The sequence below is a fragment of the Galeopterus variegatus genome, unplaced genomic scaffold (genome assembly GCF_000696425.1).
Source record: "Galeopterus variegatus unplaced genomic scaffold, G_variegatus-3.0.2 Scaffold4846, whole genome shotgun sequence".
In the NCBI taxonomy this organism is placed as follows: Eukaryota; Metazoa; Chordata; class Mammalia; order Dermoptera; family Cynocephalidae; genus Galeopterus; species Galeopterus variegatus.
The window spans coordinates 143,259-167,757 of NW_007730957.1; the positions used below are offsets into that span (position 1 = coordinate 143,259).

At 38.9% G+C, this 24,499-nt stretch overlaps 1 protein-coding gene and 1 long non-coding RNA gene across 2 annotated transcripts; one reads left to right on the forward strand and one right to left on the reverse strand.

Annotated features, from left to right (window-relative positions):
- Positions 1 to 1,135: 1,135 nt before the first annotated feature.
- On the forward strand, positions 1,136 to 18,766 carry RNF14 (ring finger protein 14). Its single transcript, XM_008588459.1, has 9 exons — positions 1,136 to 1,211; positions 4,056 to 4,228; positions 5,609 to 5,777; positions 6,839 to 6,990; positions 10,110 to 10,637; positions 11,318 to 11,546; positions 14,944 to 15,116; positions 16,081 to 16,211; positions 18,473 to 18,766. Exons 3-9 carry the CDS (start codon positions 5,624 to 5,626, stop codon positions 18,528 to 18,530), a joined length of 1,425 nt encoding a protein of 474 aa, XP_008586681.1. The 5' UTR covers positions 1,136 to 1,211; positions 4,056 to 4,228; positions 5,609 to 5,623; the 3' UTR covers positions 18,531 to 18,766.
- A 942-nt stretch (positions 18,767 to 19,708) lies between these two features.
- Positions 19,709 to 21,063, reverse strand: LOC103603885. Its single transcript, XR_551662.1, has 2 exons — positions 19,792 to 21,063; positions 19,709 to 19,759 (listed from the first exon to the last, which is right to left on the reverse strand). It is a non-coding gene; the product is annotated as an uncharacterized LOC103603885 (long non-coding RNA).
- Positions 21,064 to 24,499: the final 3,436 nt, after the last annotated feature.

The window sequence follows — 24,499 nt, forward strand, 5'->3', positions numbered from 1 at the left end:
TAACTAATGATGTTGAACATCTTTTTCACGTACTTACTGACCATTTGTATATCCTCTTTGGAGAATTACCTATTAAGATCCTTTGCCCATTTTTGTATAGGGTTATTTGTCTTTATATTGCTGTTTGTAGGAGTTCTTTACATATTTTGGGTAATAAATCTTTATCAGATAAATGATTCGCAAATATTTTCTTTCTTCTATTCTGTGGGTTGTCTTCTAATTGTCTTGATAGCATCCTGAGAAGCACAAAAGTTTTTACGTGGGATGAATCCACTTTATCTGTCCTTTCTTTTGTAGCTTATGCAGTTGGTGTCATATCTAAGAAACTATTGCCTAATCTGCATTCATGAAGATTTACTCCTACATTTCTTCTAAGGATTTCACAGTTTTAATTCTTATTTTTATGTCTTTGATTCATTTTTAGTTAATTTTTGTATACGGTGTGAGGTAGGAGGCATACGATTTTTAATTCCTGTTCAGCCTCTCAATAATCACGTGACCTTAGTAAGTTCTTGAACCTCAGTCTTAATTTCTTCATTTATAAAGTGGGAATAACAAATGCTAATTAAATCATAAGTTATAGTGAAGATGAAGATAAAATGTACGTAAAGCAGTTAGCACAGTGCTTGAAGCCTCTTAACCGTTCAATGAATGTGATTGTTATTACTGTTATAATATGAACAAAGAGTGAATGCTTTCATAGTGGAGATGCCAGAAGGACGGGCAGCATTTCTAAGAAGCTAGTTCAGATCTCGGGAAGAGGCTTGCTTAATCCACCTGGAAGAGCAGGCCTGGGATTTTTACGGGATTCTCTGCCCCAGGTAGACCGCTGCCTCATGATTAGGGATTGGTACAAATTCTAATTCCAGGGCCCCATCAAGAACCACTGGAAGGAGCCCACTGAGCACGGGACCCCAGGACCTACATTAGCATCGAGTAGTCTAGAAGCGTGCTTTACCAGTCAGTGGTGGGGTGACCTGGACGCGACTGCAGTACCAACGATGGCCTGCGGGGGTCGGCGAGGGCCCGGGCGGCCACGGCGGCTGCGCAAAGCTGTCCGTCCACGCCGGCTCCGCCCCACGCCCCGGCTCCGCCCCACGCCCCGGCTCCGCCCCACGTCCCGGCTCCGCCCCGCTCAGCTGACAGCCCCGCGCACGGAAGAGGCGGTGAGCGGTTTGATCCCGGCGTCTCCAGGCTCGCCCGAGAGTGCGGTGAGGGGGCCCGGGCAAGGGCGGAGGGCGGAACTTTCGGGCCCGGGGCGGCAGGGCGACCGGAGGTATGATGCGGACCGCGCTCGGGGCGCGCGAGTCAGAGAAGGGCGGCCGGGCCGGGGCTGCTCGGTGGGACTCACCTCCCCAAAGCCGAGACGGGGCGCCCCCAGCCCAGCCCAGCCCCCCCGGGGCGCTCAGGAGGAAGGGGAAGGTCTAGGCCCTGCTCCTCGGTCCCCGGGGCCCACGCTCAGCTCGCACAGGGCCCTCCGTGTTCTTAGCGCTGGGGCACATGGCTAGGCTTGGGCCTGCCCCGGGTTGTTGGTGAGTCGCACAAACAACGACTCGGTGGCGCGCGGTAGAGACAGCCCCGGCTCCCTGCTGAACCCGGAGCTGGGGTGACCCCAGGGAGGGAGTCCGCAGGGTGTGTCCTGGAAGAATGAGTAGGATTTTCCCAGGGCGAAGGGAAACCCGGCTTAGGAGAGGCTTCCCTCGTTGGTGTTGCTGTAGAGGTTTTTGGTTTGTCAAAACTAATATTTAACTTGAATGATCTCGTGGCGCCGGGGTTTATTCTCGTTCCTGTGTTATAATAAAGAAACAGAATGGTCTGAATCGAGGCTTAGTTATATATTAGCTGTGTGACCGCGGGCCAGAAGGGGACCTAAACTGTGATTTTTCTCGTTTGTGTAACGGAGGGAGTAATAGGACTTGCTTCGTGTGGTTGTGGGAGTCTAGCATCAGCTAATGCATTGGAAGGGCTTAGCACGATGCCTGGCACACGGTAAGAGTCACTAATTGTTACTGTTATTGTGACGACCGACCCAGGCTCCTGCTTCCAGTGGGATGTGGCGGAGGGCTCACTGAACCCTTTGCTCCTGGTCCTCCATTCCAGCACTCTGCATTTCACCCCGACTTCAGTTATACTCTTTTCCGGTTTCTAATGCAAGGCACTAGTGGACGTTGAGAACTGTACACAGATGGAAAAGCCGTGGTCCTGGCTTTTGAGAAAGTAATGGTAGGAGTCTGGCAGGAGAGGAAGTGCAAGTTCACAGACTACTGTAATACAAGGTGGGATGTGACAGTGTCGGGAAAGTTACAGTCTGGCTGGATTTTAAAGGAAGACATGGGTCTAATTGGAAAACGCTACGTGGAAGAGGACTTTGGAGGTGGTCCTTGAAGGCTCAGTGGAAAGAATCAGAAGGAAATGGAGGGAATACATTCCTAGGCTGTCTTTTTAAACAAAAGTGCCTAGTGTTTCATCAGCATTTTGAACCTGAAAACTCAAGAAGAATTTAAATTAAAATAAAAACCTAAAAAGCCTAATTATGTTCTAGCATCAAAAAAAGCTACTTCAGTTATATATTAAATGTTTATTTTAAATCCTTTATAGTTATATTTTAAATGGTTTTTAGTGTCTCACCATCATTAAGATTTCAGTTTACAAATATATATCTTGTGGGTTTTTTTTCCAAATTTAATAATATCCTGAAACCTAATTTTGTGTTTTGTAGTCATTTAAAATGTGGTTGCTACTCAACTATTTCAGAAGAGAGTGCATTACATCAAATGTAACATTTAAACTAAACCCAGAAGTTAAAACCCCCTATAATTTTTTAAAAATAAAAAAAAAATAAAAACATTTCAAAAGACTCCCAAATAAGAAGCATGAAAGCCAAAGGAGGAAGTTTCTGTACAACACAACGTCCTTCCGCCTCATGAGCACTGAGCCCAGTGGATTCAGCTGTAAGAAAGGTGGCAGCGACAGAAGCTGGGTATGGCGGATAGGGCATGAGGAACTGTTGAAGGGTAACACTGCTTCGAGTAGAGGTTGTAAGCTGCACTTTGGAATCACCTGGAGAATGTGGAAAATTCCTGAGGCCTGATTTAATTGTTCTGGGGTGTGTTCTGGGTATGAGAATTTTAAAAAGCAGCTCCTCAGGAGATTCTAACCCTAACCCAAAGTCATGAACTCTGTAGAGTCATTTCCACTCCCATTTGTGTTTTAACAGGAAGAAACAAAAAGCTTAATCCTACTGTCACCATGTAGTACCACCTAGTAAAATTAAGATTAAATAAGGTAATGTGAAAGGTCTAGTTCAGTACATACACAGTAGGTACTTGATAAATGTAAATTGATTGTGAATCTCATCCTTAGCTTATTTGTTGGTCACACATCTGAGAACCTGGCTTAACAGTTATGGTTTTATATAATATTTTTGCATATAATTTTAGGGTGTTCATAGGACTGTCCATTATTCATCTGTGGACCACACTCCCCATCCCCAGACCCCAGCTAAGAAGCCTGTTTCTAAAGCATTTAGAATAATTCTTGAAAGTTTATGTGTGTGTGCCCTTGTTTTGTTTTTAAGTATTATCCTCCTATCAAAGTGAACCTAATCTTGAGTGTCATTGGCATGGTTAATTCATGAGCAGGAGAGAGGAAAAGCTGGAGGGGGATGGGAAATGAAGGAATGAAACAAGCAGAAGAGGAAAGGAGAAAAAAACAAAATGCAAATTTAAGAATATGTATGTTATGGGGCATGGTGTCCTGTCCTCTCATGTGACCTTGATTTTCCTCAGCTCCTCCCAGGGCTGAGGGCAGTTAGATAAGAAATACACCATACTTTGAATACACTATTTGCTTTCTGTCCTCTGCCATCCTGGGGGACACTAAAGTGCCCTTTTAACCACATGGCTCAGTTAGTCTGTCCTAGGAGAGTAATATGCAGCTGTAGTTTAGGATTGGCTATATGTTAGGATGTATTTGACTTAAATGGTGGTTATGGAAATTGAGAATTTAAGTTTGGAGAGGGTCTTAACACCATCTTTCGTATTTCTTTTCTGCAGATGGCAGATTTTCCTTAGTGTATCTAGTATGAGTCCTACATCTCAGCCTCCTATCAAGCTTCAGCAGTCTCAGCTCCACTGGCTTAAGAATAAATGGGATCGCACGAATTCCCAGCTGAACTGAAATACAGAGAGCGCTGTTAATATCCTTTTCTTCTGGTTGTCATTAACAGGTATTAACTGACCTCAAATAAAACGTTTCACTGTGTCTTAAACAGGGATGCAGGTTAAGCAGAGCCATTAACATCTCCTGGAATAAAAATTATTTTTTGAAAAGGGGGTCATTTAAAGTGAATTTGTTTAAATTTTGTATTGTCTTTTTTAATGTGAAAAACTATGTCCTAACTTTTCAATTTCGTACACTTAAATTTAAAAAAATATTTTAGTTGAGGGGGAGTATATTTGCAAGTACAATTATAATATAATATTTTAGTTGACATAATGGTAATATTTTTGTTCTTTTAGTAAAGTAATTTTCATAGATTCTTAGTTCATATTTTTCTACATTTAAAGTATCTGAAATTGTGCTGCATCTTTCAGTTGCTGCAATTAAAAAAGCATTGATTCATGCTTTAATTGCACCATATTTTCACTCTTAGTGTTATCTACAACAATGGTAAATCTTAAAATTGATAGCTTTTTAGATTTGACAAGATGTGGTATTAATTTCAAAATTTTAATATGAGGGCCGGCCTGTGGCTCACTCGGTAGAGTGCGGTGCTGATAGCACCAAGGCCACGGGTTTGGATCCCATATAGGGATGGCCGGTTCGCTCACTGGCTGAGCGTGGTGCTGACAACACCAAGTCGAGGGTTAAGATCCCCTTACCGGTCATCTTTAAAAAAAAAAAAAAAAATTTTAATATGATTTTCTGCTTGCTCAGTTATCTGACTTTTATACAGTATCTGTGTCTGTAACATCCTCTACAAGAGGGTTTTCCCAGCTGGGATCAATTTGCCCCTTCAAGGGACATTGGCTTTATCTGGAGATATTTTTGATTATCACAACTCTTAAGGGGGGCACTATTGACTTCTAGTGGATAGAAGCCAGGGGATGCTGTTAAACATCTTTACAGTGCATAGCACAGTCCCCCACAACAAAAAATTATTTGCTCCAAATTGTCAAAAGTGCTGAGGCTAAGAAAACCCACCCTGGAGCTTCCTATGGATTTTGAAAATTCACGTATTTTTAAGACGTATATCAAATATACTTTGACACCTTTTGAGAGCAAGTCACTTTGCTAGCTTCAGTGGACAAGTCAAAGTAATTTGTGATTTGTCCTTATTAAAAAATTTTTTAATTGTGTTTTTTTCCCTAAATCATCAATAAAATATCAAACTAATAAAGTCAGCAATAGAAGTACCTAACCATCCTTCTAAGAAAACTATTACTATGGGAAAGCTAATGGGATGCTAGATATGAGTGTCATTTTTAGTTTAGCAGAAAAATGAGAATATTGGTTAATCTTTTGTAGTTGTTTGTTAAAAATGCGATTAACTTTTCCCAACTTCGTGTATTTTCTATTCTTAAATAATTTGAATGATTATCTTTAGTTCCTCAGAAATTAAATGTCGTCAGAAGACCGAGAAGCTCAGGAAGATGAATTGCTGGCCTTGGCGAGTATTTATGATGGAGATGAATTTAGAAAAGCAGAGTCTGTCCAAGGTGGAGAAACTAGAATCTATTTGGATTTGCCACAGAATTTCAAGATATTTGTGAACGGTTAGTTAATAATATTTTCATAAACATTTCTCTGAGTAAAGATGATTCTTGATTTCTTAGTTTATGCTAAATTATTTGTTCCTTTGTGTTTATAGGCTATAGTGATAAATGGCAGTAGTACAGATTTCATACATATTTCTGTTTTGAATAAAAATTAGAATGGGAGTAAGCAGTTTTCAATTTGATTCCACCTTTTTGGCCACTGAATTGGGATATTATGCTGCCTATTTCATGTGTCATAGTCTTTTTCTAACTAGCAGTTTATCAGCCATGAGACACTGGCTGCTAAATTGGGATAATCAAAGAGCAAATGAAATAATGTATGGAAAACCACTTGGAAAACTTCACAGTACCATGGTGGTGATTAATACCTTTTGGTTTCCAGAGTCATTTAACTACTGTAAACATGTGACACATGCTGTTACTCTGTGACCTTTTGCTTCAGAAAAAACAAAACTGCTGCTTTTGATACAAACATTCACAGAAGACCTTGATGCACACTTAACTCAAAATGTTTCTACTTTGAAGGCATTGAGTACAGAACATGAGTGTGATCATTTAAATGCAGCTTTGATTGTAAGAGTGCTATATGCTGTATCATGCCCTCAAGCCTGAGATCATTGTGTGGGCACAAATTTTCCCAACTATGATTTATGGATAGTTTGCACATGCTGGTCTAACTAGGCCGTGGCTGTTTGATAGAAATCAACATCCTTTTCTTTAGATTGTGTCTTTAATCATCTACTGTAAACCAACAGCGATTCAAAACATTGTGTATTACTTGGTCTTTTATGTTAGAAATTGTACTCAGAAGTAAATATAAGAATAAGTTGTGTATCTTCATTATATATTCCATGGTGCTTAGTAGATTTTTCAAGGGCTTATGAGATTTTTTTTGAAGGTGGCGGCTATGAAATTAAAATTAGGAAATAGAAAGTGCTTTGGGGGAGGGTTTTTATCCCCTCAACTAAAGCATCAAGTTTTTCTTGAGCACTGCTCTACAGTAATGGACACTCAGGTGTTGACCAACTGATCCTTTCTAATGTTTGTTTTTGGTTCAGGCAATTCAAATGAGTGTCTCCAGAATAGTGGCTTTGAATACACCATTTGCTTTCTGCCTCCACTTGTGCTGAACTTTGAACTGCCACCAGATTATCCATCCACCTCCCCACCTTCATTCACACTTAGTGGCAAATGGCTGTCACCAACTCAGGTTAGACCGGAAACTTAATTTCTCCTATCCATTTTGAAAATCTTAAAAAATCATCTTTAATGACTACCTTGATGATCTAGAAATCGGAGCATGAAGAACAGATGGGTTTGATTTTATAATTTTTTTCCCTTGCCTTCATGAATTTTAATGTTAATGAACTGAAACTGGTGTTTTAAAAAGGAATGGCAGTTATTAGAATGATTAATCATTATGAATTGTAGCAAGAGTAAGTTTTAATCAAGTATATTGTTTCTTGTTTTGCTATTCATTAATTAATATTAATGTAATGGAAACTATGAGATCTTCCTCATTTTTCTTAGATGTTGGTGTTACTTTTTTTTTTCCTTCAATAAAAGATTTAATAGTAATTAGGGCTTAACATTGAGCTAATGTAGCTATAATCAGCAAATTTCCTGAGTAAATATAAGTACTTTTCTTTTTTAAAATCTGTATATTAGTAACTAATATGTGTTGATTGCTGTCATGTAAACATAAATGCACACAAATACAAAATTGTACAATTTCTGTAGATATCTCATTAAGGCTTGAAATCTTATATTAAGAGCCTTCATTTTCTCTGGGTTATATATCCTTTTCTAGTAACAACAGCAACTCTTGATTGATACATAACTATGACTTGAAGCTAAGGTATTCTGGGATAGGTCATGGATCAGTAGCAGCTACTTTTCTAGAAGTTATGATGAAGATTGATAGGCTCATGTATATTAAGATGAAAACTGTCAGACTGCTTACCTCAAGGAATAGCTTATCAGATTTTCCCTTTTGATCACATAGTTTTCATTTCCCCACCCACCAGTCTAATCTTTTTTTTTTTTAAAGATGACCGGTAAGGGTATCTTAACCCTTGACTTGGTGTTGTCAGCACCACACTCTCCCAAGTGAGCTAACTGGACATCCCTATATAGGGATCCAAACCCCATGGCCTTGGTGTTACCAGCACCACACTCTCCCGAGGGAGCCACGGGCCGGCCCCAGTCTAATCTTTTAGATGAGAGTGCTTTTGCAAAATTGAGCTTAAAAATAAAATTAAAAATAAAATTAAACTTTAAAAAAGTGTAATACATGTAGAATAAAAAGGAATATTCCTTTACATTCTAATGTCTTTGCCAGAGACAGTAGACTCAAGACAGTTCATTATTGCGCAGGAATATCAAGACTGTTTGATATTTAGATCACAGATAGTTGAGATATTTATACTCCCAGTTCTCTGGAGAGCTCTTGATCCTTTACATCCATACATGTGGGTACACATGCACAAAACAGAGACAGATTAAGTGGATGTGTGTTTGCAATTTCATATTCCAGCATACCAGCATCGACTTAATACTTACTGGCTTTTGGGGAAAGTGCAGGGGAGGACGGATGTTCATTTTATGTTTTACAGCAAAAATTACACTAGTAATTCCTTATCAAGTAAACTTTTATGCATGTAACTGACATTTTAATTGGTCTTTTATGTTCCCTCTTGGTTCAGTTCTTGTTTGTTGCTACCCCTGATTCCTTGGAATTATGAATCTCACCTGTTGATAGTGAAATTGACATAGACTTGTCATTCACTGATTAGGATGGGTGGATAGGAGGAAGTGGATATTTCTGGTATTTTCCATTATTCCTCACACAGAGATACACACAGTCCCTCTCTTGCTCTTTTCCTCTATCTCACCCTCCACCCTTCACATTTACATGCATCCCAAATGCTTCTTTTAGAAGGGATTGGAAGGGCTGGCCCGTGGCTCACTCGGTAGAGTGCGGTGGGATGGCTGATTTGCTCACTGGCTGAGCGTGGTGCTGACAATACCAAGCCAAGGGTTGAGATCCCCTTACCAGTCATCTTTTAAAAAAAAAAAGAAAGAAAAAAAAAAGGGATTGGAGGAGAAAAGAGGATGGAGGAGAATGGGTTCTTCATTGGACTTGATGGCTCCTACAGGACTCAGTGCTTCCCTTTTTGTATTTATTACATTTTACAGATTTTAGCAGGTTCCTCAAAGCATGGTTGATCTTATAAGCATATTTATGCAAATATGAAAAAGCATTAGTTGTACATTCATAACTTATCAATATGTGTTTGAGTTAAATTAGTGCCCGTGCAGGGTTTGGTCAGTATCACTACACAGAGCAAGAAACAGGAGATGTCCTTTTTTTACTTGTTATTTAAATTTACAAAATTTGTTGACCATCTGGAAGGTTTTTTTGTGGATGTTTACCTAAAAAAGAAAAGCTGCTTAGTATTCCTGAGCTCTGCTTACAAATATTTTACCTTTCTGATAGACAATCCTCTTATATTTGCCTTTCAAGTTGAGCAGGCTACTTTGTAAGAGGAAAAGTTGAAGTAGTTTACCTCTGGTTGCTTAGCTTAGGAAGCAGAGCTTTCTCTGTGGCTGCAAACCTTGTTAAGGGCTTGTAATTATGTCCAGGGCCAGTATCAGTCTACTTCTATCCATTAATCAGGATCTCATGTAAGCCCAGATTGCTTAGTTAAAAACAGCTTGTAAATCTGCAAAATAAGGACTCTGAGGCTGATTCTGTTAGTGATTCTTTCAGATGAGTTTGCTTTTTGATAGTACTGGAAGTTAGAATTAATTTTAAAGCTATTCTTTTTTTAAACCATTATTCCAGGGTATCTTCAGGACTGGGAACTTCCCAAGGAAGAGAAACAGTTCATTTTAGACCTAGATTTCTTTGTCCTACACAAGATATACAGTAATACTAAAACAGAGAACAAATAAAGAATAGAAAAAGTCTTCCATTTCAGCGGCTCAAATGTAAATCTAGTTCTTCATTTTATGGAGTCTTGCCACGTCTCTTCTTTTCATGGTACTTCTAGCTTCTGTGTTCCTTTCAACTGTGGCTCATGCCCCTGAGGAGTTTAAGAAGTGCCCTCATGAAAATGTTGGGACTCGCACTGGCCAGACACCCCAAATAAAAACCAAATTGCTGATACTGTTTAGTAGCACAGTTTATCATAGCAGAAAATAATAGTGTTAGGAAATGTAAGGGTGTAATGTACAAGTTAAAATGATTTCAAGGGAAATGAGGAGTCGGCAGCATGATCATCTTTTAAAATTCACCAGCATCCTCACATGTTTTCTTTCTCCTAGCTATCTGCTCTGTGCAAGCACTTGGACAACCTATGGGAAGAACACCATGGCAGTGTGGTCCTTTTTGCCTGGATGCAGTTTCTTAAGGAAGAGACTCTAACATACCTGAATATTGTCTCTCCTTTTGAGCTCAAGATGGGTTCTCAGAAAAAAGTACAGAGAAGGACAACTCAAGCCTCTCCCACCACAGAGCTAGATTTTGAAGGAGCTGCTGGATCTGATGTAGATGAAGAGGAGGTTGTGGACAAGAGAGCTGTACAGGATGTGGAATCGTTGTCAAGTCTGATCCAGGAAATCTTGGACTTTGATCAAGCTCAGCAGATCAAATGCTTTAATAGTAAATTGTTCCTGTGCAATATCTGTTTCTGTGAGAAGCTGGGTAGTGAATGCATGTACTTCATGGAGTGCAGGCACGTGTACTGCAAAGCCTGTCTGAAGGACTACTTTGAAATCCAGATCAGAGATGGCCAGGTTCAATGCCTCAACTGCCCGGAACCAAAGTGCCCTTCGGTGGCCACTCCTGGTCAGGTATTTGTTTTCGGTGCTGACGGTAGCCTTTTAACCTTTCACAAAGGGAGACATCTTCTCAGGAGCTTCCTTGATAGGGCACATGGGGGCAGTGTGAGGTCTGGGAGCCACCTACAGGTTGTTTCACTGTGTCCATGAAGAATGCTGTAGTTTTACTCTGCCTTTTAAACAAATGTAAATGCTTCCTTTGCTGGCCTTGGAATGGGCAGTCCTAGGCAAGGATGAGAGTGAAAAAAGTAATTATGAAGTAAGTATGATTTACTTTGTATATCTGCTCAAATCCCACCAACCTTGGGGAATCATTAGACTGTCTTTATGTGGGGCTGAAGGGCCATCCTCTGGAGTGATTAGGTGAATCATTTACAGACTTCAGCAAAAGTATAGCTACTTGTTTTTTTGTTTTTTGTTTTCTAATCAATTTAATTAAGGCATAATATTACTTGCAAAAACAGTACACATTTGAATCGTACAGTTTGCTTAGTTTTGACAAATGTGTAGACCCATGTAACCACCATCTCATTGAAGATATATACCATTGCTATTCTTGGTTTCATTTTGAAGTGAGAAAAAGGTTTTAATTTATGTGCCCTTCTGGACTACACCACCATCCTAAGAATATCCTTGGGATCAGAACTGCTTGCGGAATGATGAAACCTATGGTGTTTTGTATTCCCCTCCAGGTCAAAGAGCTAGTGGAAGCAGAGTTATTTGCCCGTTATGACCGCCTTCTCCTTCAGTCTACCTTGGACCTGATGGCAGATGTGGTGTACTGTCCCCGCCCGTGTTGCCAGCTGCCTGTGATGCAAGAGCCTGGCTGCACCATGGGCATCTGCTCCAGCTGCAATTTTGCCTTCTGTACCTTGTGCAGATTGACCTACCATGGGGTCTCTCCATGTAAAGTGACTGCAGGTACGTTGTAACTGTGTGGACCCAACCTGCACTGCCTTCCCTCACCTCCCCACTCCCAACCCCCCACCCTTCCCAAAGCATTATGACTTTAATTTTTCACTTTGAAAGTATTCACTCAAGAGATATTTCTGTGTCAGTTACTGTCCTAGGCTTTGGGGATATAGTAGTGATGAGAAGAGACAAAAAATCTCTGCCCTCATGGAACTTACATTCTAGTGGGAGAGACAGGCAAACAAAGTAAGGATATTAGGTGGTGTTAAGTGCTAAGTTGTTACACTTTCCTCTGTGTAACTGAGATGGAGAAAAGAGAAAGAAAGAATTCGGTCAAAATACAATCAATGAGGCCTGGAGGGACTGCCACTCATCAGGGGAGCAGCAGCCCCAATCCAAAATCAGCCTTTCTTTTTATTGACAAGACAAGGAAGTTTCACAAGAAAAATCAGTTGATTCAATCATCAAAGAAGGACATAAGGACAGGCAGTATAAAACTAGTAATGTGACATTCCAGAATGAAATTTGTAAAAAGCTAGGTTAATTCACCAATAAAGAGCTTGTCCTTAGTAAACGTTTTCTTTTTCACATACTTCCTGCAGCAATTTCCTTAGCATATTTAAACAGCATTCAAGCAGTTTCCTTAACATGTCTTAAGAACAATCAGTAGGTTAGTCAATAGTCATTCAAGCCGGAATCAAACCAGCAACCTAAAACAGTCAAAATACACATTTCCATCTCTAAATAGTAATTAGAATTGATTAGATGGCTTTTGCCAACCTTATCTGTGGACTTTTGTCCCCTTTTCAGGAACTTTTGGCTCCTTCATTCATTACCTAAAGATCCTATTCTAAGATCAAAGGAGAATCAAGATTTCTAACCCATTACACTACGGAGGAAAAAAATAAAGCAGGGACAGGATATGAAATGTTTCAAAGGGCAGGGAACTTGTGGTTTTAGTTAGGGAAACCGGGGCGGCCTCACTGACAACATGGTTTAAGTGAAGACTTGAAGGAAGTAAGGAAAACCATGCCACCCTGAGGGGGAACATTCCAAGAAAAGGAATGTCAAGGTAATTTCTACCTGTAGATGTGCAATAATGTAGATCCAGATGGCAAATGCAGACATCTAAGCTGCCATTCTTGTTTCCATGGCACATATGTCTGATGAGTCATCAGATGCTTTCTCACTGAGCACAGGGAGGCCTCAGAATCTTCCTCAGCATGGTGCTTCAGTAAGCCACCCTCTGTTGAAGGAGGCACCGTAAGTGAAACCTGTTTTCCAATTCCATCTAGGTAGGGGTTGGGAAATCAGGTCCTTGAAATCCATTTATCTAGACTTTAGTGGCTTAGTCTTTGTTTGGCTAACAGAGACGATGATAGTAGCTACTTCATAGGGTTATTCTAAGGATGGAAGTGAACTAATGTAGAGCCACTCAAAGTTGTTATATTTGTTATACTGGTCTATGATGGGATGAATATGGAGGTTGAGAGTCAGTGTTAGAGGATTTTATAGCTATTTCACAGAGTAATTTTATGTCAGTCAAATCTAATAAAAATTTAGGGTTGTACTTTTTGTCTTTACTTTCATTTTTCTAATAAATGGTTGGATTATATATTGTAAAGTGTTGATCCTTGACAGACTGGGGGAAAAAAACTGTTCTTCAGCATAGTGAGAAACAATGAGGTAATACATGTAAAATGCAAAATGATAACTATTAATGCTTTTATTATTATAGTACTAATTGCTTATGTTAGCAGACTGTCATTATTTCCAAGAAAGTATCCTGAGAGGAGAGAGTGAGTAGAGAATTCCAGTTACCTATGCCAGATTCTTGTAGAGGGTAAGGGCAGGTGGGACGGAGAACTTAGCAAAATGTAATACAAGCCTTTACTTTAGACTTCTGTAACCTTATCATTGAGAGGCTGCAGTGCATTTTAGGTGTGCATTTAGGGTAGAATTGAATATAGTCTGGGGGTTTCAGCAAAATTAGGAAATGTGTTTCGTTTTTTATATATTTACATATGTAAGTATATATATGTATATATATATAAATATATGTACTTATTTATATATAGTATAAAATATGAAATACTAACAGCTTTTTTATTTTGAGAACATTAGAGCAATAACCTTTGATCTTCGTATGTCTAGGAACGCAAAATGCTTTGAATTACTAGAAGGATAAAAGTGACAGAATGAATAAGATCTGTCTATCACATTAAAGTAGAGGTGATGGAGCCATGGGAATGCACAACACAGAGAAGGGATTCGCAGGTGAAGGAAAATAGTGCAGATAGGATTCTGTCTCAGATGTCCATTGCTTTAAGAGGGAGACATACCTCTAAAATACTATGAGGAAAGTAAACTAGTAAAATAACTACAACATTGTTGAGAAACGTCTTTAATTAACTGTTTTGAAAGGTAATACATTTGTGAACAAAAGCCTTTTGTCTACAAGTAACACCTTTGGGGCTGGCCAGTTAGCTGAATTGGTTAGAATGTGGTGCTGATAAACACCAAGGTTCAGGTTTCAATCTCGTGGCCAGTCACTCCTTCCCCCCACCCCTCACCCTGCCCCCGAAAATAGCCTTTGGGAATGGTTGCCTATTCCATTTGAGTTAAGTGATAGAGCAGTGGAAGCCATCTTGAAGATTATCAAGAGAAATAGTTGACAGGAGGAACTTTTCAGCACTTATAACAAATCATAGTACAGACTGAAACTGAGCATTGTAAATTAAAAAAAAATTGTTTTTCCTGTTTGTATTGTTTTAAGTGACGGTGGTAAATTTTATTCACTGATTTTTGTTTTGTTTTATTTTTAATGTACAGAATTGAACAGTTAGTCTTTGCTCTTAAGACAAAGGCAACTATTTTTATTTGGTAGGTCTTGTTCATTATGAAATAGTGAATGATGCTGTCTTAGTGGAGAATCAGTGTTTTTTTAACCTTTGTGTCTTTTAGATAAGTCCATCTTTGTCTACTACTAGTTGCACAAATATATCAAGATTAAGAAATCAAAGTCAAAGGAAAAAAACAACCTATTTTTCTACCACTTTTAGCACATCCATCTTTTCTAATCTGCAACATGCTATAATCAAGTGAGCTAAGTGGGCAGCCCCAGTAATGAGCAGTTTTATTGGGTTGTAGCCATGCTAATTATAAGTTTTAAATAACTGAATATGTCATTAAATGGCTCTTCCATACAGTTATTTCCTTTAAAAATTTAATTTGTTTACCATTGTTATATGCATCTGCATGCATATTACTTTACTTTGGATTATTTCCTTATGATAAAGTTCCAGGAACTGCACTAATGAGTAGTCAAAGATTATGGCCATTTTTAATGATTTTTAGTTAGCATTGCAAATCTGTATAAAAGTTAATTTTTCATTTCACTTTCTAGAGAAATTAATGGACTTACGAAATGAGTACCTGCAAGCGGATGAGGCCAGTAAAAGATTTTTGGAACAGAGGTATGGTAAGAGGGTGATTCAGAAGGCACTGGAAGAGATGGAAAGTAAGGAGTGGCTGGAAAAGAACTCAAAGAGCTGCCCGTGCTGTGGGACTCCCATAGAGGTAAATGTTTTGGGACAGACTTGGAGGCAAGCAGACTTGCGATCATGTTATGATTGCCTTAAGAAACCTCTTAGTCCATTCTGTGACTTACTGAGAAAACACATTTGATTATTTATTTAGCCTTCTTACTTGGAAGATGCAAATCTCACTACTAAATATTGTTATTGACCTTAAATGTATGTAGATTTCCCTTTTCAAAGTGCTTTCATACAGTGAAAATTGTTCTTATATTTACCTCAATTTGAATGGGTTATTAGAAGGGCATACTAGACTTATAGTCAACTCTTAACTCATCTGTGTGATTAACAAAAATATCAAATCTGACTTCTCAGGACTATTTTTCCTGAAATGTAGCACATCTGTTGAATACACTCAGAAATGGAGACATTTTTCCATTAAGCTGAACCAAATAATTAGACAAATCTATTGCTTCTTGACAAGACCTTAACATGTTTTGAAAACAAAATATGTCTTTGTGTTTGATTCTACTTTTCCAATCCGTTATATCTGAACTGAGCTACTGATGATTCCCCAGCTACTCCATTAAGGAAACTGGCATTGTATTTAAGCACTTCTAACATGCCTTAGTGCTATGATAAAAGTGGAAGACTTGATACCAAATGTTTACTTAGGTTTATTTAAAACTCAAACATACCAAATCTAAACATTTTAATATTAATCTAACTACATGGTCCAGCCATAGTATATGTGTTTGATTTGTATCTACTGTTTATCAGAAGAGATTTTGCTAAGTATGTAGTTGTAGAGACACATGCTAAATATTTTCCGTATTTTACTTGTAATGCAAAACAGCATTAAATAGTTATCTATGTGTTACTTATGTATCTCAATCCTGCATGAGAAAAGAGAGAAGACAAGGAGAATGTTGTACTGAATCTTTTTGGCATGTGCATTTCACTTTAGCTTTTATGGCCTTGATGTTTTTCTCTACCCTTCCCACCAGAAATTAGATGGATGTAACAAGATGACATGTACTGGCTGTATGCAATATTTCTGCTGGATTTGCATGGGTTCCCTCTCTAGAGCAAACCCTTACAAACATTTCAATGATCCTGCTTCTCCCTGTTTTAACCGGTATGTACACGTAGAATTCCTTAGGCTCAACAGCAATTTTTTGTACTTGATGTGCAGACCACAAATCCAGTGCTTTACTTAAGAACTTGGGCTTATTCAGATAAGTCTGTGACATGTTTTCCTGCATAGATGAATTTTTATATTATTTTCTTAAAGATGAGATATGCCCTCTCTGGAAATTTTAATTTTTTTTTTATTATTTTATTTTTGGCAGCTGACCTGGAAATTTTTATTTGATCTTTTATCCTCAACTTTTTGTAGTGAAAATTTTCAAAGATGCAGACAAGTATTTTCTAGTAGTAGAAACAGTAGAACACTTTCCACTTAAATTAACAATTGATAGTGTTTTTCCATATTTATTCTCTTTATTTAACTATTTTGCCAAACTACGTGAAGCTAATTTGAGTTATGATAACGCTCCAACTCTAAATACTTCCACATGTGTCTACTAACATAAGAAAATGCTTTTTAGGGGCTGGCCCGGTGGCGCACTGCTACAGTGTGCCGCTTGGGAGCGCGGCGGTGCTCCCGCCGAGGGTTCGGATCCCACATACAGACCGGTTCCCGCTCACTGGCTGAGCGAGGGGCGGGCGCAGCACCAAGGGTTGCGATCCCGTTGCCGGTCCCGGTCCAGTACGGGCGCGACACTGAGGGTTGCGGTCCGTTGCCGGACACGAAAAAAGACAAAAAGGAAAAAAAATAATAATAAGAAAATGCTTTTTAAAAAAATTTTTTAAATGTATTTTATTTTTATTTTTTTATGACTGGCCTTTACTGGGATCTGAACCCTTGATCTCAGTGTTACAAGGTCGAGCTCTAACCAATTGACTTATCCGGCCAGCCCCAAGAAAATGCTTTTACATAATGACAATAGTTTAACAAATTTATTGATAATGACATACTATCATCTAGTAAACACAACATATTTTAAATTTCTCATTTATCACTAAAAATGTCTTTTGAAAGCTGTTTAATTGAATCAGGATCAAATCAAGTTCACACTCATTATATTTGGTCTCTTTAGTCTTGTAGTACAGAAAAGGTTTGACCCACCGTTGTCAGTGTGTGTCAAGGGGAACATTGACTTTTTGAAGCACCCAGGCCAGTTGTCCTACATAACTTCTTATCATCTACAGTTTTGTTTCTTCATGATGTCTTTTACCTTCTTTCTCTATCCTGTCTATTTGCTGTAAACTGGAAGTTAAGTCTAGACTGAAATTAATTACTTTTTTGCCGCTGGCTGGTATGGGGATCTGAACCCTTGACCTTGGTGTTACAGCACTGTGTTCTAATCAACTGAGCTAACCGGCCAGCCCTAGACTGAGGTTTGATTAGATTTAGAGTAACATTTTTTGACAAGAACACTTCATGAGACGTGATGCATACATTGTATTACATCAGGAGGCCCATAATGTCAGGCTGTTGCTGTGTTAGTATGTTATAAGACTGCACTCTGACCAACTGAGCTAATCGGCCAGCCTAAGGAAGAATTGTTTTTCAATTTTTTCTTGGTGTCTAGCCAATATAGGGTGTTAGTATGATAATTAGTTCTATCATTTGCTTTATTGTAAAGGTGAGTTTTCCATTTTGTTATTAGTAAGTAATCTGTGGGGTGATTCCTTCGCACAATGTGAATGTCCAGTTCTCCAGCAGCTCTCCAATTAAAGCATCAGTTGATGATCTTGTTAATGGATATCTGTAGAGCATCCCAGTCATTTGTGTTCTCAAACTATCAGAGAAATTGAAGAAGCAAGCCCTGCCCGTGAACTTTTGGAAATCTAGTGTTGGAAATTGCATGAATTTTAGGTAACATAAGGGAAGGAAGACAAATTGAAGACAAATTCTACAAATGGAGAGTGCAAAGACTGTGGAGATAGACAATGAAGTGATGACTAGCATGTAGAGTTACAGTGTCTTGAAAGAGTTCAGCTTCATCTAGATTGTCTCACTTCCGAGATCTTGTCTTATTCCACATATTGTATACATTGAGCATCAGTTTTGTGATATCCATCCTCCTTACTGTTTATCTTTGGCCCTAGAGAGTTTGTCTGGATCCTAAAAGGGCTGTTTTTGCAAATTTAAGGCATCTTATTTAGGGTGACCTAAATTTCAGGTCTTCTCAATGGAGAGATTAAAGGAAAAGAAAAGATGTACAAGGATGTTATCAGAAGAGTGCAGAAAATATTTTTGAGACAAGGAAAGACAAATTATATTCAGTTTTGACCAAGTGGATAAAAATGTATCTTTTTTTATGCTTCTAGGTTGTTCCCTGCTATGGATGTTAATGGAGATTTTTTGGAAGATGAGATTGAAGACTAGTTTCCTCGTTCTACTCAAGATACGGAAACAGAATAGTTTGCCCTAGTCTTTCATCCAGTGCACAAAGCAACCTTGCAGGATATATAGGGTGCCATTCATTCACTCTTCCAGTGTAGAAGATATGGAAGAACAGGTTTATATTTTCATGTAGTACTACTGATTAAGACACATTCATACATTTTTTCACTGTAACATAAAATAAGAAAAATTATAACCAAAGTTTCAGAAAATGAAAACTACAGAATATTAATTATTATAATGTGCCCAAAGCTCTGAATAGTTAAAAATTGAATATTTATTTTCCTTCCCAAGCTGTAGGTAAGGAGGGGTTAAAGAATTAAAATTACAGACCTTTTTGTCTCTGAGAAAGATCCCTTTAAGACATTCTGTTGGTGCCCCCTCAGTACTACTTCTTACCACTGGGGAGGGTAGAAACCTTATTAAAAATGGGCTGGGACCTGATCTCCTTAAGTCTATGTTACTCACATTTCTTCCAACCTAAATTTCTGCAAAGTTAATTCTCTCTTTGGGGGAAGCCCTTTAGTCTATAACTGACTGCATGGCCCAGTGTCATTTTGATCTACTGCTTTTCAGAATAGAATGTTATAGTAATTTTTAAAGTATTTTTTAATACCACACACACTGTGGGTACTTGATATTTATTAGTGGGGTATACAGTCCACTGATTTAGAGCCAAATCTAGGATTTAATGATACTGGCTCAGAAGAATTTCAGCCCTGTTCAACTTTCCCGGTCAGTAGAGCCTGGATTCAAAACAGCTTGCCTTTGCTACCTTTTGTTCCACCTTCTCTCCCTTTACCTTCACCCTACTTTCTGTTGGGAAGGACAATTTTAGTATTAATTCCAGTGGTACTTGCTTTTATTTCCTCTCTGGAATAGGAGAAAGTCTAATATATTCCCCAGCTGAACAAGCTAAACATTCTTTAAGTATCTGCCTTTCGAACATGTTCACACCACTGTAGTTCCAGTGCTTTCTGAATTCTTTTTTGAAGGTTTTCTCTAAATAGCTATGAGAATTTGGCTTCTTACCTTCTTTTGCAACAGCGGTGTTTTGGGTAAGCATTTTGGCTTGATACCTAGATTCCTATTTCTGGGTTTTGTTGGCTTTTTGAAAAATTGTGTTTGCTTATGGCTTGGTGAGTGGCTTGGTAGCAGAATAAGATTTTTTGAAAAAGAGACAGCAGAATTCCACTGCAGCTTGTGAACATGTTCTTTTAATTCCACGGCAGCTTGTGAACATGTTCTTTTTTGCTTCCTTGTCATAGAAAGTTGAGGAATCAGTTTTCACTGTTTTAGATGTGTGTGTCCAAAGAGGCAGCAAGGACTGTGTTCTGGATTGTCACTAAGGATGCTTAATCTTAAAAATAAAAATAATTTTAAAAATCACCTTAAAATTATAACAGCATTGCTGCTATTCTGTCTCCAAGGCAACTGAACACAATTCAAAAGTCTATTTGGCATATAACATATTCTTATGTGAGAAGAAAGTCATGGAACAGCACCTTCTCTTAACCTGGGCTAGTGAGCGAGCTTAGGGGTTAGGGCCCAGATTTTGTTTAAACCAAGTAGTTTCAGGGACTTCCATTCTGCACGTTTTATTTAAGAGCCAATGTTAAATTGATAATAAGTTGAAGATAAGAAATGGAAATTAAAACAATTAGTTATAGGGCGTATACCTGAGAAGAGTGACTTCTGTGACCAAATAGGAGTTTAATTCAGGTTTTTTGAGTAGTAGCCACTCAGAAGCTCTAATTTGGTTCATGAGCTAGTTGACGTTTGCAGGAGATCATTGTATTTTAAATTGTACATTATGTTGATGATGTGGAAGTAGGAAAGAAGCCTTTAAAATATAGTTTTATGAAAGAAATGGGAGGGTTTTTTTCCAATTATAATTTTAAAAGCACAGCACAGGTGTTTAGTCTTAAAGAATTGTTTGTTCACCTGAGTATTTCTTTCTTCCTAAACTACAAACTCTTCTTACCTCAATTTTAATGGAGACTGTAGGGCTGTAAAGTCTTATTTTTGAGGCATGAGTTTTGGGCCAGATGTAAGATGGTGTAGTTTTGGTTGAGTATTTTTGTCTCTGAGTGAGATGAAAATTTGGGTAACTCTCCAAATGCCCTGTGACACAATTGAGTTTGTGGGAGGTGGTTGTTTCAAGAAAGTGTATGATAGAATAAAGTGTTTTGTACCTGACTTAATTTCATGAAGGCCCTTTTTCCAAGTGACTGAGATTTGCGGTAAATTGATATGAACCTCAGTGTTCCTTTTGGTTGGAATTTGGAGAGGTCATGTCTCTTGATTTTATATAAAAGGTTTGGATCTAGAACTGATAAATGACAATAAACTACAATAACTTATTTTTTTTTAAGTCAAAATAGAGGCTCTGTGACTTTTTAAGCATATGATTGAAGTAACTTAAGACCCTGCCTTTGTCAATTGAGATACGTCTTGTTCCATCCTTTTTTTCAAAGAAATGATTTATTTTAGAATATTTTTAGATTTACAGAAGAACTGTGAAGATAGTACAGAGAGTTTTCATATAGCCCACACCTAGTTTTTGCTATTATTAACATCGTACATTAGTATGGTACATTTGTAACATCAGTGAACTGATACCGATAGATGATTTTTACCTAGAGTCCATACTTTATTCAGATTTCCTGAGTTTTTTCCTAATGGCCTTTTTCTGTTCCAGGGTCCCATCCATTTAATGAGATACCACAGTATTGCATTTAGGAATCATGTTTCCTTAGACTGCTCTTGGCTGTCACGGTTGTCCCATCCATTTTTATTACTAGTGTTCTATAAACATTCACTGGATCTTGATGCACCTGGATTGTTCAGGAGCAGAAAAATTTTTCTTGAAGACTGATTACCTAATCCTAGCAGACTCAGTAAATTAATTACCTAATCCTAGCAGACTCAGTAAATTAAAGAAATTGTTTTTGATTGAGGTCTTTTTGTAGCTTTAAATCAGGTACTTCTCAGAACACTCCACTGGCTGTGTATGTAATTTTTGACTGCTTATCTGTTATGGTCGTTTTCTCGCTCAGTGTCATGAAAAAATCATGAAAACACTGGACAGGTTGATCATACTCTTCTGTGGGTCAGCTTGACCCATGAGACTGCACTGATGTGAGAGGATTAGCCTGCTATCTAAGCAAAGTACTGAAGTGTGTCACATGCACACATCTCTTTCAGTTGGTTAACTGAAAAAAGACTCAGAAGCCATGTTCTCAGAATGATAGCACTGTTAGCCAGATCATTTTTTAGTAGTAGAGGGTTTTAGTTTACATTAGAAATCCCATAATATACTTCCTATTTATTTTTCTGTCCAGAGTAATGAGAGTTAATCAGATAAGGTAATCACCAAGGTATTCATATGGCTGTCCCCTTTGAAGGGGAATTTCAAAATTTTGACTGGCATTTGAATCTCCCACCATTAACTTTGTCATAAGCATCACCAGAAGGTGGCAGCAGTTCCCTGTTATAAAAATGCAGTAAGTGGTTAAGAAAGGAATAGTATTTTGTTTTATACCATGGTAGACAGAATGGCATCTAATGAAACCTGCAATGCTGTTATGAAAATTTAAGGCTACTTAAACCATAGTTGACATCGTATGCAATTGTTACACTCTTAGCAAAGTGTCACTCCTAATAGTAGCATTTACTGTCAGCCTCTGAAGTAAGGAAATTAAATTATATATGAAGCTTCTAAGTAGGACCAAGGAATTGGAACACTTTGGTGCCCTCTGATACTAGTAAGAGTAGTCAAATAGTCTGCTCCCTAAACTTTGACTTAATAAAAAAAATCAGCCAACAAGTCAGGCTGAAGGTCTGTTGTCAGAAAGCTGGCTACAGGACCTTTAGGGGATGTTCTTAACAAATGTTTATGATAATTATCAACTTTCAGCACCCATGCTTTAGATTTTTTACAGTTACTCATGTCAGCTGAAGATTTGTACTACAAGTATTCACATACTTCTCTGAGCCAGAGGATGCTTTGGAGGAAATTGTACAATTGAAAACTTAGTGAGATTCTGATGCCAAAGTTTCTAAGTACAAAGTCTTCACATTTACTTATTTTTATTTATTTATTTATTTTTTAAAGATGACCAGTAAGGGGATCTTAACCCTTGACTTGGTGTTGTCAGCACCATGCTGTCCCAAGTGAGCTAACTGGCCATCCCTATATAGGGATCTGAACCTGTGGCCTTGGTGTTACCAGAACCACACTCTCCCAAGTGAGCCACGGGCCGGCCCTTGCACGTTTACTTCTTTTCCTTGCTTGGATGTCTTTTTTTCTCTTCATTATAAGAACAAACAAACCAAAAAAGAAAAAACAACTACAGCTGGCTGTTTAAGTCAGTTGGTTAGAGCCTGGTGTTGATAACACTAAGATCATGGATTTGTATCCCTGCTCTGGCCAGCCACCAAAAAGAAAAACAATCTCAACTTCACTAACACAACATAAATTCATATACATTTAAAAAGTGATTGTGTGTCTTACTGCCAGTTCCATTCCACATCTTGTAACCTATTGTATTTCCTAGAATAATTCACTCATTTAACAAATATGTATTGAGCACCTCACAAGGGGCCTCACTATTTTTCTAGGTGCTGAGAATGCAGAAGTAAACACATAACCTCCCTGCCCTTGTGGAAGTTAAATTCTGGTGGGAGGAGAGAGGCAATAAGGAAATTACATGGTTCATCAGAAGACAAGTGCCATGGAGAGAAGTAGGGGAAGGAATAGGGAGTTAAGGGAGGCAGGGCAATGTTGGAAATTTAAATGGTGGGGAAGACTTGGTAAGGTAAGGAAGACTTGGTAAGGAAGACTTGGTAAGCCACTTGAACAAAGGCTTAGCAGTACAAGAGGGAACCTCGTAGATTGGTGGGAGGTGAGAACCCCAGGCAGAGGGACAGCAAGGGCAAAGGCCCTTGGGACAGGTGCACATTGCAGGGCTCCAGAAACAGCATGGTTGCCAGTAAGGGCTGAAGCAGACTGAGGAAGGGAGAGTAGTAAGAGCTGGGAGGCTGGTGGAGGGTGCTGTGGACCGTGTGGGCTTTGTGTGAACTTTGGCTTCTACTCTGAGATGGAGAGCCATTGGAGGCCTTTGAGCAGGAGTGACAAGGTCTGGCTTATATTTTAATGGTAGGGTGAGCAAGGTGGGAACAGACTAGTCAGGAGGCCATTTGCAGTACCTCAGGTGAGAAGTGCAGGTGGCTTGTACCAGTGTGCCAGCAGTTGGACTCTTGAGAACGGGTTACATCCTGTACTTATTTTGAAGGTAAAACTAGTTTACTGATATACTGGATGTACAGTGTGAGAAAGTGAGGCATCAGGGTTGACTTCTAGGTCGTTTTGTCTGAGCAGTTGACATGGAGAAACCTGCAGGTAACACAGGTTTGAGGGTGAAGATCAGGAATTCAGTTATGAACAGATAAGTTTGAGATGCCCGGTAGTTATCCCAGTGGAGATGTTAGATAGGCCTTGGATATTCTAGTCTGGAGTTCAGGGGAGTGACCCAGGCAAGAGATGTAAATATGGGAGTCACTGTACAGATGGTGTTTAAAGCCATGAGAGTGGATGCAGTTACCAAGAGAGTGAGTTGTATGTAGAGAAAGGTCCAAGGACTAATTCTCGGGTCACTCCAGATGCTGAGAGGCCAAGCAGATGAAGAGAACCAGCAAAGGAGATGGAGTGTACGGTAACGTAAGAAAACCAGCAGAGCGTGATGTCCTGGAAGCCAAGTCAAGTTTGAAGGACGGAGTAATCAACTGTCAGATGCTGCCAATAGGTCAAGTAGTACGAGCTGTAACACTCGACTGAAGCGGTCAGTATCGAGGTCACTGGGACTGAAGCGGTCAGTATCGAGGTCACTGGGGACTTGGAGAAGTGCTGTTTCAGGCCCAGGGAGGTAAAAGTCTGGAGTGTGTTTGAG

What these genes read in the sequence shown, in the direction of transcription:
- RNF14 (XM_008588459.1), top strand. Translation starts at nt 5,624, where the DNA reads ATGTCGTCAGAAGACCGAGAAGCTCAGGAAGATGAATTGCTGGCCTTG. An exon ending in TCCATGTAAAGTGACTGCAG is followed by an intron (nt 11,547 to 14,943) that starts GTACGTTGTAAC and finishes TTCACTTTCTAG; the next exon opens with AGAAATTAATGGACTTACGA. An exon ending in GCTGTGGGACTCCCATAGAG is followed by an intron (nt 15,117 to 16,080) that starts GTAAATGTTTTG and finishes CCTTCCCACCAG; the next exon opens with AAATTAGATGGATGTAACAA.